The sequence below is a fragment of the Saimiri boliviensis genome, chromosome 17 (assembly GCF_048565385.1).
Source record: "Saimiri boliviensis isolate mSaiBol1 chromosome 17, mSaiBol1.pri, whole genome shotgun sequence".
Taxonomy (NCBI): Eukaryota; Metazoa; Chordata; class Mammalia; order Primates; family Cebidae; genus Saimiri; species Saimiri boliviensis.
The window spans coordinates 43,779,367-43,794,436 of record NC_133465.1 but is presented as its reverse complement, the minus strand read 5'-3'; the positions used below and the strand labels follow the sequence as shown (position 1 = coordinate 43,794,436).

At 43.5% G+C, this 15,070-nt stretch overlaps 1 protein-coding gene across 1 annotated transcript in view; it reads left to right on the top strand.

The window, feature by feature from the left end:
• The first annotated feature begins 69 nt into the window (after positions 1-69).
• KPNB1 (karyopherin subunit beta 1) overlaps positions 70-15,070 on the top strand; it is a 37,165-nt gene continuing 22,164 nt past the window's right edge. Inside the window, exons 1-8 of the mRNA XM_010341825.3 lie at positions 70-428; positions 530-588; positions 3,139-3,321; positions 8,004-8,204; positions 9,648-9,800; positions 11,860-11,919; positions 13,818-13,907; positions 14,884-14,994. Coding sequence (XP_010340127.1) covers positions 389-428; positions 530-588; positions 3,139-3,321; positions 8,004-8,204; positions 9,648-9,800; positions 11,860-11,919; positions 13,818-13,907; positions 14,884-14,994 — 897 coding nt within the window. The 5' untranslated portion in view covers positions 70-388. The remainder of the gene's footprint in view (positions 429-529; positions 589-3,138; positions 3,322-8,003; positions 8,205-9,647; positions 9,801-11,859; positions 11,920-13,817; positions 13,908-14,883; positions 14,995-15,070) is intronic.

Genomic DNA, 15,070 nt, shown 5'->3' with positions numbered 1-15,070 from the left:
CGGTGCCGCCGCGGAGAGGTCCGGCCCGAATATCCCTCCGCCTTCCTCCCTCCCTCCCTCGCTCCCTCCAGAGCGCCGCCTCTCACTCACAGCCTCCCTTCCTTCTTTCTCCCTCCGCCTCCCGAGCACCAGCGCGCTGTGAGCTGCCCCCGGGGTCCCTCCCCCGCCGCCAGCAGCCCATTCGGAGGGAGGAAGGAAGGGAAGAGGAGAGGAAGAGAAGCCCGAGCGACTACCCAGAAAGAGCCGGTGAATGGGCTTGTGGTGACCCCCGCCCCCCACCCCACCCTCCCTTCCCACCCGACCCCCAACCCCCATCCCCAGTTCGAGCCGCCGCCCGAGAGGCCGGACCGTCGTCTTAGGAGGAGTCGCCGCCGCCGCCACCTCCGCCATGGAGCTGATCACCATCCTCGAGAAGACCGTGTCTCCCGGTAGGACGCGGGAGCCGGGGGTCGGGCTGAGGTGATTGGGGTGGGGGAGGGGAGGCCCGGCCCCTCTGACCCCGCTGTGTCTCCCACTTTCCTCCCCCTAGATCGGCTGGAGCTGGAAGCGGCGCAGAAGTTCCTGGAGCGTGCGGCCGTGGAGAACCTGGTGCGTGCTACCCCGCCGCGCCCATCCCGCCGCGTCCCCATCCCCTACGTGCGGGGCCTTCCCGCCCTCCCGGAGGCCCAGGCCTCAGGAACCCACCCCGCCCCATCCCGTCCCCCTTCCCCCCACCCGGTCCAACCTAACCCCGCCATCGGGAAGCCGGTGGGTGTGTCCCGCCCCGGGCCCCGCAGCTGGCCAATGGCGCGGCGCGCCGGGCTTCCTGCCGCCCAATCGCCGCGCGGCCTGAGGGCGGCGGTGCAGCGGGAGGGAGAAAGAGGGAGGGAAGGGAAGTTAGGTTGCGCGGCGCTGCGTGTTCAGCAGGGGTGGGGGTTGGGGAGCCGGGCCTAGGGGCCATGTGGAAGCTCCGGGGCCCGCCGCCCGCCCCGTCTGACCCCGGCCAGCTGCTTCTTCCCGTCCCCTGGCCCCTGTGGCTCTCCCCACCTAATTTCCTAGAGCTCTGCCCTTTTCTAGCTCCCTTGGTCTGTGCTCATGGCCAGGCCTGGCACCCGACTGCCTCTTAACCCATTTCCACTAATATTTTTCTCTCTTCTACCCGGTTATTCTTCTCGGGTATTTTTTTTTTTTTCCTGTTTTTTTCCCCATTCTTTCTGCCCTGGATGAGTAGAGACCTAATCACTAGGGATCTGCACCCAGACAAACAGAAACAGACTGAGGCTCATCTTTGAGATCGGGCCTATTTCCTGATGTAATCAAAGAGGAAAGTTCTTCGTTTTTCATATTTTAAAATTTAAGGAGTACAGAGAAAATGAAGCTAAGTCCACTAGAGCCTGGACCTCTGCATAAAAATGTGGAATGAATTGGTTGAAGCAGCCTGGGTGCCGGTTAAGTTTGCTGTCCTGTCCATCTCCTGTTGGGGGATGGAGATGGGGACAGAGGGAAGGGTTGGATGATGCTTGACGTCTTTGAGAAAGGTAATAGGAAATAAGTCTGAATAACACTGTAACCATATGTGTTTCTTTGTGTTACATAGGCAAAATGTCAACAAAGTGACAAGGCTTATTTTATACAGACTGCCTTTGAAAGATTTATTTTTTTTTCTTCCTCATGCGCCAGTTTTTACAAGTAATCTGTTTATCCTTTCTTAGAACGTGATTTTTTCACCAGTATAGGCTGATTAATTCCATTTAGGATATTTCTGTTTCTGCTTTTGCCAATTTTGCAAGAAGCTTTTTATCTTACGTCTAACATGCTTAACATTCTTTAGTTGTACATAATTAACGAAACTTTCAAGAATTATCTTCTGCGATTGCAGAACTTGTTAGCAGTAAGAATGTATCTGCTTTTGGCTTTTCCTGCTAACTTTGCTATTTGGGCACAGTGTTTTTGATGGAGAGAGAAGGGTGTGTGTGTTAAATTTTTAAATGAAAGGGAGTAGTTTTTGAGGCCAGTGCACTACAAAAGGTTACAAAAGAGCATGCTTTTCAGGGATCCACTGTATTCCACAACTAAAGTCCAAATGCATAGGAGCAAGTAATTGTTGATTATTAGATACAAAGTTATTTTTCTTGAACAACTTACTTGAACATTTTTTCTTTCAATTTTTCCCTGTTTTTACATATTTTACCACTTGCCCTCATAAATCCGCTTATTTCATTGTTCTCTTTTTGCTGGGTGCCCACAAATAAAACAGAGGACGAGAGTCCTAAGTTTGTTTTAGATTTATCTATATTTCCCTGTCATAAAAGATTACATCCTTCCATGGGATAGAAAGCTACCCTGCTTCCATGGGATGGAAAGTTGGATCATTCTTTTTGGACCAAGGTTTTTGAAATTTAGATAAACAATTTTGTTTTCTACCCCCATCATAACAGTCATTCATTCAACAAATATTTATTTATTTTGAGGCAGAGTCTAGCTCTGTCGCCCAGGCTAGAGTGCAGTGGTCTCACCTCACTGCAACCTCCACCTCCTGGGTTCAGGCAATTCTGCCTCGGCCTTCCAAGTAGCTGAGATTACAGGCACCTGCCACCACACCTGGCTAATTTTTGTATTTTTAGTAGAGATGGGTTTCACTATGTTGGTCAGGCTGGTCTTGAACTCCTGATCTGGTGATCCAGCTGCCTCCAGCCTCCCAAAGTGATGGGATTACAGGCATGAGCCACCACGCCTGGCCTTTCAACAAATATTTACTGAGTACCAGACATTATTATATGTTCTTGGGACACCTCAGTATACATAGAAGACTGCACTGACTGCCACCATCCCGTGAAACCTTACAATTCAGTGGGTCTGATGTGACACTTTGGGCACTAAGATTGATCATGATAAGAAAATCTGTAATTCTTCATTAAGTGCTAGGCTCCATGAGAAAAGTGGAAGACTTCCTGTTATACTAAATAACATTTTTATAGAAGTCTTCAAGTCAATATTTTGTGGTTTCCTGAGATGCTCATGATATATCAAAAAAAAAAATTAGAAATTAGTTTCCCCCATCCCCAGTCCCCTCTGGTGTTTTAGTGCTCCATAAGTTATCCTCAGTTGCGGAAATTCCTAAGATATTTTTTTATTTACAAATTTATCTTCCCTTTACAGCCTACTTTCCTTGTGGAACTGTCCAGAGTGCTAGCAAATCCAGGAAACAGTCAGGTTGCCAGAGTTGCAGCTGGTCTACAAATCAAGAACTCCTTGACATCTAAAGATCCAGATATCAAGGCACAGTATCAGCAGAGGTGGCTTGCTATTGATGCTAATGCTCGACGAGAAGTCAAGAACTATGTAAGTAACATTCATCTGTTTGCTTATACTGCCTGGAGAACAAGAAGTCACTTTCTCGTTTCTTTTCCTGTTTGCATGGGATAGAGCTGACAGTCTGAACTTCACCTAAAGATAAAAATTGTCTTTGTTTTAAATGTTTGTCAACACAGCTTGTCCATTCCTGTTGATAGATTGGAATTCTTTTTTAGATGACTGAGGTAGGCTGCAGCAGTTTGGGAAACTTTAATTAGGTTCCATAATTTGAAATTCTCTTTGGCAAATTAGAGTAGTACACAAATTGGTGCTGTCTATCCACATCTCTTAGGGAATTTGTTAATATGTATTTCCAAGTGCTCCAGAAATTCTGGTTTGATACTGGTGAAGTACAGTTCAGGGATGTTTTTTTGAACGGTCTTTCCAAGTGATCTGCAGTCAGCCAGCACCTGCTCTTGTTGACCTTCTGCTGTAGATAAATCTCAATCTTTGGTGGTTTAGGCATGGTACTGTGTGGAGTCAGAAGGAGAATTACGTCGTGATCTTTTGGGCCTTCCAAGCCCAAAGAGTTTGTGAAATAGGAGTGCAACATTAATGGTGTTTTATCTCCTTTAGCAAGTTATGAAAAACTTTCTTCAAAAACACCTGAGTTTTTTACCAAGGCATTTAGAGTGGTATGAATTTGGGGGAAAGGTGATGAATTTTGAATCCTGACATTCTTTTTTTTTTGAGATGGAGTTTCGCTCGTTACCCAGGCTGGAGTGCAATGGCGCGATCTCGGCTCACCGCAACCTCCGCCTCTGGGGTTCAGGCAATTCTCCTGCCTCAGCCTCCTGAGTAGCTGGGATTACAGGCACGCACCACCATGCCCAGCTGATTTTTTGTATTTTTAGTAGAGACAGGGTTTCACCATGTTAACCAGGATGGTCTCGATCTCTTGACCTCGTGATCCCCCCGCCTCAGCCTCCCAAAGTGCTGGGATTACAGGCTTGAGCTACTGGGCCCAGCCTGAATCATGACATTCTTGTTACTGTCTTGTAGAATTAGAAATTCATAGTTCGAGGTGAAGCAAAGGATTTAGAATAAATGGACTGGTGTGTTTTTTTGGTTTTGTGTTTTGTGTTTTGTTTTTTGAGACGGAGTCTTGCTCTGTTGACCAGGCTGGAATGCAATGAGGCAATCTTGGTTCACTGCAACCTCTGCCTTCCAGGTTCAAGCGATTTTCCTGCCTCAGCCTCCTGAGTAGCTGGGACTACAGGTGCCTACCAGCATGCCCAACTAGTTTTTGTATTTTTTTTTTTTTTAGTAGAGACAAGGTTTCACGATATTGGCCAGGCTGGTCTCAAACTCCTGACCTCGTGATCTGCCTGCCTTGGCTTCCCAAAGTGCTGGTATCACAGGCATGAGCCTTGTTTTTTAATTAAGTTTTTTAATGGTCTGTAAGGCACAAAGAGGAGTGAGTTAACTATCTATGCAATTATCATTTTCTCCTTGGTATCTGAGTGGAAACCAGTGGGGAATTACTATATATGTGCTTGTGCAGGTCATGGTTATGCACATCATACTTGCTATTTCCTGGTTCTAGATGTCAGCATTAGGTAAATTAGTGCCCTGTAAGGCAACAACTTCTCTGTCTGGATATGTTTGCATACGCATGATAGGGAACCAGGTTATTAAATCTAACTTGGTTTCAAATCTTCTTTGGAATATGTAAAGCTGTTTTTATTCATGTTGGGTCTGCTTGTGTAATAATATTGTAATGTTTTGATTCCTTCTCCCTCAGCTAAGTGACATAAATGGAAGTATCACTGGAAATCTCAATACTGATAGTGCCCATCTTCTTCAAATTACACACTAGTAAATGGGATAAGATGGATTTGGAATTGGCTTATTTTTTGGCACATCACTCTTAACACCAACCTTAAAAATAATTAGATCATCACGGCCGGGTGCGGTGGCTCATGCCTACAATCCCAGCACTCTGGGAGGCAGAGGCAGGCTGATCACCCAAGGTCAGGAGTTTGAGACCAGCCTGGCTAACATGGCTAAACCCTGTCTCTACTAAAAATAACAAAAATTACCTGGGTGTGGTGGTTGGTGCTTGTAATCCCAGCTACTCGGGAGGCTGAGGCAGGAGTATCACTTGAACTTGGGAGGCAGAGGTTGTAGTGAGCCAAGATTGCACCATTGCACTCCAGCCTAGGTGACAAAGTGAGACTCTGTGTCTTAAAAAAAAAAAAAAAAAAAGTCATAATTATATAATAATTTTTATAGGCATGGTTAAGCCCTTGGACATCAAAAACAGCTAGATTACCTTGGCGTTTTTCCCTTTCATAGCACAACTGATAATACTAAGTTTCACTGTTGGTGATCTTTTTTGAAATCTGGATATTGGGGCACAATTGAGAGCTAGTTTCTTATTTTATTCTGATGATTGAATATTACTATTAAAGTTACCTCTAGTTTAAACGGAAAACTTTTAGTACTCAGGAGTTGGAAATCTGTAGCTTCTAAATTACCTCAAGTAGTATAGAGTCTTCAGAAAGCAATCCAAAGAAGAAAGGTAAAGTTAGAATGGGATTCAGTACGCTCCACATATGTACTACAAGATGGTGAAGTGTGGTGTGAAGGTACCTTGGACTTAGGTTAATAGTACCATTCAGCCCCTGACATTTTGGACAATTAACCTTGATTTTTCCCCTTGTTCCTTCATGTCTTTGACATACAGTTTTTGTCCATTCTAGCTCTGCTAGTCCTTGAGATTTCTGATTTCATTTAGAATCAATCAGCACTGTTTGTTGTTGGTAGAGCTAATGGGAGTGGGGGCCAGGTATGATGATATATACCATATAAGAAGGAAAAGGGGGGAGTTCATTATTAGTCCTAGCTGCAAAGCAGGATACTAAGTGACCCGACCCAGTCAGCAGAGCTGGCCTGAATGTCTGGCAGCTATTCTTTGTCCTGTGTTCATGCCAGGAACAGTTAGTTAACTGTTTGCCTTTGAGTGGATTGGTGATTCTTAGTGAGTTCATTGACTGAATTAGCTGAGCGTTGTAATGATTAACTCTAGGTTAATTGTGGCTTCATCTTTTATCATACCTGTGCCTTTACCCTTTACATAAATGCTGGTGTGGTACTGCGTCAAGTGAGAGATGTTTAATGACAAGTGGATCTTCTTTTGACATCTGGCTAGTTTTTGGTATCTGTCAGTGGTAGAGAATAGTTCTTTGATTCTTGGACAAACAGAACAAATCCTTTCAGATTGGAAGTTAAATAAAGATTAGTTCGTAGGTGTTGTTATCATCAGCACCTTTGTTTTTGTGTTCAGTGATGCCGTTACTTGACCAAGGCCTTTCTATGGAAGTCACCCAGAGTGCTGGGTTGTCAGTGATGAGAAGGAAAAAGTTTTTTTTCAACCCATGTCTCATGAGTGAGATCTCCTCCTTGGATCAGGTTAGAGAGTGATCTGTGAATGAGACCCACCTGAATACCCCATAACTAGCTTCATTCTAGTGTCCATGTCTGGCCACAAAACAAGGTTGTGAACATCCTTTTCTTATACCACCAACAATGAGCCTGGAAGATGAGTTTTGTGTGCCCATCTCTCTCCTTTGCCATTTACTGCTACCTCCCCTTGTAACTGCTGGTTTCCCACCTCGTGTTGAAGGCTAAAGTGTGAGCTGTGTAGTTTTGGAGAATTCCTTTTGGAAGCCGGGGATGATTGGTTTTGTTTCTAGATTCTGGGGCAGTGTTGATTGTGCTAATGTTGCTACTGGGGCTGATTTTTTTCTGACAGCCTTCTCTACTTCTTGATATCATAGAGAAGAATTCTAAGACACTGCCTGTGTACAGTGGCTCACACCTGTAATCCTAGCACTTTGGGAGGCCAGGGATTTGAGACCAGCCTGGGCAACATAGGGAGACCCCCATCTCTACTGAAGATCAAAAGTGTTGGCTGGGTACGGTGGTGTGTGCCTGTAGTCTAAGCTACTCTTGGAAGGCCTGGGAGAGCGAGGCTGCAGTATCATTGTGCCATTACACTCCACTCTGGACAACACAGTGAGACCTTGTTTTTTCCTTTCCTTTTTTTTTTCTTTTTCTTTTTTTTTTTTTTTGAGACGGAGTTTCGCTCTTGTTGCCCAGGCTGGAGTGCAATGGCGCGATCTCGGCTCACCGCAACCTCCGCCTCCTGGGTTCAGGCAATTCTCCTGCCTCAGCCTCCTGAGTAGCTGGGATTACAGGCACATGCCACCATGCCCATCTAATTTTTTGTATTTTTAGTAGAGACGGGGTTTCACCATGTTGACCAGGATGGTCTCGATCTCTTGACCTCGTGATCCACCCACCTCGGCCTCCCAAAGTGCTGGGATTACAGGCTTGAGCCACCGCGCCCGGCCTCCTTTTTTTTTTTCTAAGGAGCCTGGGCAATATGGTGATGCCCTGTCTCTACAAAAAAATAACTGGGTGTGTCAGCATGCCCACCCCTTTAGTCCCAGCTACTCAGGAGGCTAAGGCAGGAGGGTAGATTGTGCAGTAGAGGTTGAGACTGCAGTGAGCTGTGATCATGCCACTGCTCTCCAGTCTGGGCAGCAGAGTGAGACCCTGTCTTAAGAAAAAAAAAAAAAAAATCAGAGACACTAAATATGGTGGTGGGCAAAATGTGGTCAAATAATGTTAGAAATATGTATCTTTTGTCTTCTTTGGTGCAGGTTTTGCAGACATTGGGCACAGAAACTTACCGGCCTAGTTCTGCCTCACAGTGTGTGGCTGGTATTGCTTGTGCAGAGATCCCAGTAAACCAGTGGCCAGAACTCATTCCTCAGCTGGTGGCCAATGTCACAAACCCCAACAGCACAGAGCACATGAAGGAGTCGACATTGGAAGCTATCGGTTATATTTGCCAAGATATAGTAAGTGCTTGCCTAATTTACCTGGTTTATATATCTCTGATTGCCTCTAGCTGTGACGTGAATGATGTTAGTATTACCTTATTGAACAACGAAGAAAGCCAGTTTAAACTGCACAATGTTTTGAAAGTAAGACTGATTTATTTCCTTTAGGCCTCTGTCTTCACATTGCTAATCATGCCCTAAAGTAAAGAAACCTGAGGACTACAAACTCAAAATGGAAGTCCATGTTTGAAGAAGGTTAGATTCTAGACATACAAAATGAGGAGATTCTCATTTGGAACATCCCTAACCCAATCCTTTTTCTTAAGATCCTGCATGTACCGTGAATGTTGTGGTGCATTTTCATTTACTACTTTACAGAAAGTTTTGCCAACTCTTGATGTAGTTGGTTTAGCCACTGGAGACACAGACGCAGCCCTCCTAGCACTGTTGTTCCTGATGAGAAGCACCACCACCTGTGGTGTCTATTTGTGTGTGTGTGTGTGTGTGTGTGTGTGTGTGTGTGTGTACTTTATGAAGCAAAGGAGTACACAGCATTTGACCTGGACTTAGGCTCCCTAGATGTGCCCAGGTGTTGATCCTTGGTCCTTAAATGTCCTGAAGCTTTACTTGAGCGTACACATGGCCTGGCAGCCACCAGGCTGCCATCTTCATTTGCACATGGGGAAAAAAAGCTAGTATTACCTCATATCCACAGTCATTATGCTAAGAAGTCAAAGATGAAGTTAATGAGTTTGACTTGTTTCTGTTCAGTTTTGAACTGCCAATACCATGGGATACTTTGCAGGTGGTTTGCAGTGCTATTCCCAAATGGAAATGGGTGGGGAAAGACCACCAAGTCATGATACTTTCTTGAGTGAATTTTACAGTTAAAAGTACTGCCGATTAAGCCAGGCACAGTAGCATATATCTGTAGTCCCAGCTACTTGGGAAGCTGAGGTGGAAGTATTGCTTGAACCCAGGAATTTGAGGGCACAGTGCACTGTGATAGTGCCTGTGAATAGCCACTGCACTTCAGGCTGGGCAACGTAGTGAGACACTGTCTCTTAAGAAGAGGAAAAGACTGCTTGAGCTCCTTATGGCAGTCCTCTGGAAGGGATTGATTCCAAGAATACCAAAATCCTCAGATGTTCAAATCTGTTACATAGAAGGTGTAATATTTGCATATAACCTATGCACATCCTCCCATATACTTTAAATCAGCTCTAGAATACTTAAAATACCTAATTTAATGTAAATGCTATATTAATAGTTGGTACACTGTATTAAGGGAATGATGCCAGAAAATAAAGGTGAATGTGCACCTTTTGATGCAGTACAAATGTAACTCCATTTTTTTTCCTCTGAATATTTTGAATCCATAGTTGCTTGAGTCCACAAATGTAGAACCTATGGCTGCAGAGGGCCAACTGTATATTCATTGTACTTCTCTGCTTGTTACAGGACCCAGAGCAGCTACAAGATAAATCCAATGAGATTTTGACTGCCATAATCCAGGGGATGAGGAAAGAAGAGCCTAGTAATAATGTGAAGCTAGCTGCTACTAATGCACTCCTGAACTCATTGGAGTTCACCAAAGCAAATTTTGATAAAGAGGTAAGTTTTTTTGACAAAGAGGTGTAGATTCAGATACTAAGAAATGAAAGAGTTAAATGCAAGTTTTTTGTTTTGTTTTCTTAAGTTTATGATTTCGAAAGCACCGCCCTTCTTAAAAGTGTTTTGTTTCCAGTTTAGTCAAATTTGTATTGTGTGAGATAAGGCCATGGAGTCTTTGCCATTTCCCATCATGCTTTTGTAAATAAAGTATTTCTTAGCTTAGGTTTTCCCTTTTGCAGTCCAAAATGTGGAATGTTGTTGGTTTTTTTTTCATATTTGTAGTCCCAGTTACTTCAGAGGCTGAGGCAGGAGGATTGCTTGAGGCCAGTTGTTCAGGCCAGCCTGGACAACAAAGTCATATACCATCTCAAAAAAAAAAAAAAAAGCAAATATAAATTATGGTATATCCTGTATACTTTATTTTCTTTTAAAATTGCATGAATTTTCTGCCTTTTATTAAAGGTTTTGTGGAGGCTGAGTGCCAGGGCTCACATCCATAATCCCAACACATTGGGCCACCAAGGCAAGAGGGCCACTTGAAACCAGGAGTTTGAGACTAGCCTGGGCAATGTAATAAGACCCTGTCTCTAAAAAATAAAGATTCCTGTGGAGAGGAACAACTGAGTTTTTAACCTATTTTGTGAACTCTTTGTTTACAGGGCTTATAATGAAAAAAAAAAGAAAAAGGAAATAATTATAGTAACATATAGCCGGGTGTTCTGGCACATGCCTGTAATCCCAGCTATTTGGGAAGCTGAGGTGGGGATCTCTTGAGCCCAGAGTTCAAGGCTGCAAGATTGCACCGCTGTACTCCAGCCTGGGCAACAGAGCAAGACTATCTCAAAAAAATAAAATATATAAAGAGATATATGTAAACGTTTTGGCTGAAAATGCAATGCATGACATAAAATTTGCCATCTTAATCATTTTTAAATATACAGTTAAGTAGATTCACGTTGCTGTAGAAACAATCTCCAGAACTTTTTCATCTTGCAAAACTGAAACTGTACATACTGAACAACAGCTCCTCTTTTTCCCCTTTCTCAGTCACTGGTAACCATGATTTTACTTTCTGTTTCTTTGTATTTTACTACTATAATGAAATACCTTATGTAAATGGAATCATATAGTGTTTGTCTTTTTGGGACTGGTTTGTTTTACTTAGTATGATGTGCTCAAGGTTCAGCTATGGGGTACCATTTGTCAAAATTTGCTTTTTAAGGGTGAATAATATTCCATTGTATGTATATGCCACATTTTGTTTAGTCATCCGTCTATGGACATTTGGCTGGCTTCCACCTTTTGGCTATTGTGGGTAATGCTGGTATGAATATGGGTATGCATGTGTATCTTTGAGACTCTGCTCTCTGTCCTTTTGGATAAATACCTACAAGTAAAATTTCTGGGTTCATGGTCTGAAAGTATTTCTGTATATATGTTTGTTGACACTTTAGCTGACTTTTTACCACTTTTTGACTTTGGAAAGATCTCAAACCCCAGAGGAAATGGCAGTTCTAATTGATTAGAAAACTGGATTTTTCCTTAAAGATTTTAGAGGACTTAAAGATTTAGGAGGGTAGCACATAAATGTCATTATTCTGTCCTCCCTTTTCTCTTCTCACCACATTTGATGTGAATTTGCTACCTCTCAGAAAACAAATTTGGTCTTTGAATTCAGATGTTTTGAATTCTCTTATATTTTAACTATAAGGAAATTGATTTTCCTACATGTAGATTTTTATCTTTTAGCCAACCATTTTTGTTTAAACCTTGTGACCTAGATTTTCCTGTTTCCTCCCTGAAGTCTGTTAGTGAAGGTTATTTTGGAGATTAAACGATTAGGGACCTTATTGGAGGGCAGGTCATATAGCAGACACTGAAGGTAAACTCTGGCTTTTATAGTGCCATACCATCTCAAAGCAGAGTGACTTGACTGTACCAAGCAGGACTGTGTGGGGCCCTGAGGGAGTGAGAGGTTTTCCTTGTAGAAGGAGTCTGGAAATCTTCCTATGTACAGGTTATGCTCTCCTAATTCTCTTTATTTTTATTCTTCCTACAGTCTGAAAGGCACTTTATTATGCAGGTGGTCTGTGAAGCCACACAGTGTCCAGATACGAGAGTAAGTGTGAAGTTAATGTGAAAAATAGGTCTCATATCTTCCTTAGGAAGTGTCAAATCTAATATAAGTTTGAAATATTGGGTATCAATTGACTTCAGCAATTAAGGTTTGATTGATACTGTTATTAATAATTAATATTCTGTCTGGGCATGGTGGCTCACACCTGTAATCCCAGTACTTTGTGAGGCAGCGACAGGCAGATTACCTGAGGTCAGAAGTTTCAGACCAGTCTGACCAACACGGTGAAAACCTGTCTCTACTTAAAATACAAAAATTAGTCAGGTTTGGTGGCATATTCCTGTAGTCCCAGCTACTGGGGAGGCCAAGGCACAAGAAGCACTTGAACCCGAGAGGCGGAAGTTGCAGTGAGCTGAGATCATGCAAACAGTGAGACTTAAATAAGAATAATGTTATTAATAAAAAGATTGGAGAAGAGGGAAGAATTGTAATGGAAGTTGCCATCCTCTTAAAAAAAGGTTTAAGGGGCCAGATATGGTGGCTTACACGATATAATACCAGCAATTTGGGAGGCCAAAGCCGAAGGATCACTGAGGTCAGGAGTTGGAGACCAGCCTGGGCAACATAGTGACACCATCTCTACTAAAACTTATATCTACATAAATAAACAATTAAGGGAGAAAAGGCTTTTGATTGGCTTAGCTACTTTATTGCCATAGGTTATTCAAGCCGTCTCTACTAAAAATATACATATACAAACTGTTAAGAGAGAAAAGGTTTTTGATCGGCTTCGCTACTTAATTGCCATAGGTTATTCAAGTGATTGTTTTCCACTGAAGCCATTAACTTTGCTATTGCTATAACTGAAACCTGGCCCTTCAAGAAGGTAGAAGTAACATCTTCAGTCTGAAGAGTATTAGTGAATTTAGCCCTGCCATGAGTTCCTTGTGCACCTTTAATGCAAAAAGAAGAAGAAGAGAAAAAAAGGACTGAGGCCAGGTGCAGTTTAGGCCTATAATCTCAACACTTTACAGGCACATGCCTGGAATCCCAGCTACTGGGGAGGCTGATGCAGGAGAATTGCTTGAACCCGGGAGGCGGGGGTTGCAATGAGCCGAGATCACGCCACTGTACTCCAGCCTGGGCGACAGTGAGATTCCATCTCAAAAAAAGAAAAAGAGGACTGAGTGTGGTGGCTCACACCTGTAATCCCAGCACTTTGGGATACCGAGGTCAGAGGATCACTTGAGCCCAGGAGTTCGAGACCAGCCTGGGCAACATGGCGAAACTCCGTGTCCACAAAAATTAGCTGTGTGTGATGGGGCACACCTGTAGTGGGGGGATTGTTTGACCCTGGCAGTTGAGGCTGTGGTGAGCTGTGATTGTGGCCACTATACTCGCACCTGGGCAACAGAGCCAGAAAAGTGTCTTAAAAAAGAGAAAAATGGCCAGGCGCGGTGGTTCATGCCTGCAATCCTAGCACTTTTTAGAAGGCTGAGGCAGGTGGATTTACTGAGCTCAGGAGTTTGAGACGAACCTGGGCTACATGTTGAAACTGCGTCTCTACTAAAAATACAAAAATTAGCCAGGAGTGGTAGCACGCGCCTGTAATCCCACCTACTCAGGAGGCTGAGGCAGGAGAATCGCTTGAACCCGGGAGGCGGAGATTGCAGAGAGCCAAGATCACACCACTGCACTCCAGCCTGAGCAACAGAGCAAGACTCTCAAAAAAAAAAAAAAAAAAGAAAAAAGAAAAGAAATGTGAAAATGGGAACGGATAATGAGAGAATTGAAGGGAGAGAGTGAGCTTTAGGCAAATGATAATGTATCCCATATTTACCTCAATTAATCCTTAGGATTATTTGCCCATTTGAGTGAATCTACCTTTGTTATATTTCATTGCTATCTTAGTAAATTATCTGATCTGCTCTTCATAAAAGGTACGAGTGGCTGCTTTACAGAATCTGGTGAAGATAATGTCCTTATATTATCAGTACATGGAGACATATATGGGTCCTGCTCTTTTTGCAGTAAGTATTTCTCTTTATGTAATTTGAGCTTATAGCTAATTATAGAGCCCATCATTCTTAGTTGCTGTTTTACCAGTTCTATAATATTTTTCTTAATATTATGGAATCGAGGAAATTCCTTGAGACTGTTAGATTGAAACTTATCAGTAGTCTGCCAAGAAAACTGGTGCTAGCTTTGCGTGCGTAAAAGACCATTTTGAGGCCGGGTGCGGTGGCTCACACCTGTAATCCTAGCACTTTGGGAGGCTGAGGTGGGCGGATCACCTGAGGTCAGGAGTTCGAGACCAGCCTAGCTGACATGGTGAAACCCTGTCTCTACTGAAAATACAAAAATTAGCCGAGTGTGGTGACACACACCTGTAATCCCAGCTACTCAGAAGGCTGAGGCTGGAGAATTGCTTGAACCTGGGAGGTGGAAGTTGCAGGGAGCCAAGATTGCACCACTGCACTCCAACCTGGGCCACAGATCAAGATTTCGTCTCAAACAACAAAAAAAAAAGACCTGCATTTTGAAAATCTCAGTCTGGGCATGGTGGCTCACGCCTGTAATCCCAGCACTTTAGGAGGCTGAAACTGATGGATTGCTTGAGTCCAGGAGTTCAAGACCAGCCTGGGCAACATGGTGAAACCTCATCTCTACAAAAAAAATACAAAAATTACCTGGGTAAGGTGGCATGCACCTGTGGTCCCACCTACTAAGGAGACTGAGGTGGGAGGTTTGCTTGAGCCTGAGAGGTGGAGGTTGCAGTGAGCTGAGATTGTGCTACTGTACTCCAGCCTGGGTGACAGAGTGAGACCCCATCTCCAAAAAAAAAGAAAGAGCTTCCCTTTTCTATCCTTTTTTCCAAGCATAGCTTGCTTTTTATAAGTTAAATTTCTTAAATAATTTGCATGTCTGTGAAAGCCAGGTTGGGAGCAGGGGCTCACTTGAATCAGTACTTATTTGGAGCCTGGGGTGTTTTTTGTTTTGTTTTAGATCACAATTGAAGCAATGAAAAGTGACATTGATGAAGTGGCCCTACAAGGGATAGAATTCTGGTCCAATGTCTGTGATGAGGAAATGGATTTGGCCATTGAGGCTTCAGAGGTGAGCTGGGGCTATTATTCTGACTAGACTTTGGAACATACCTCATTTGTGGATGGTATTTCCCTTCTAGGAGAAC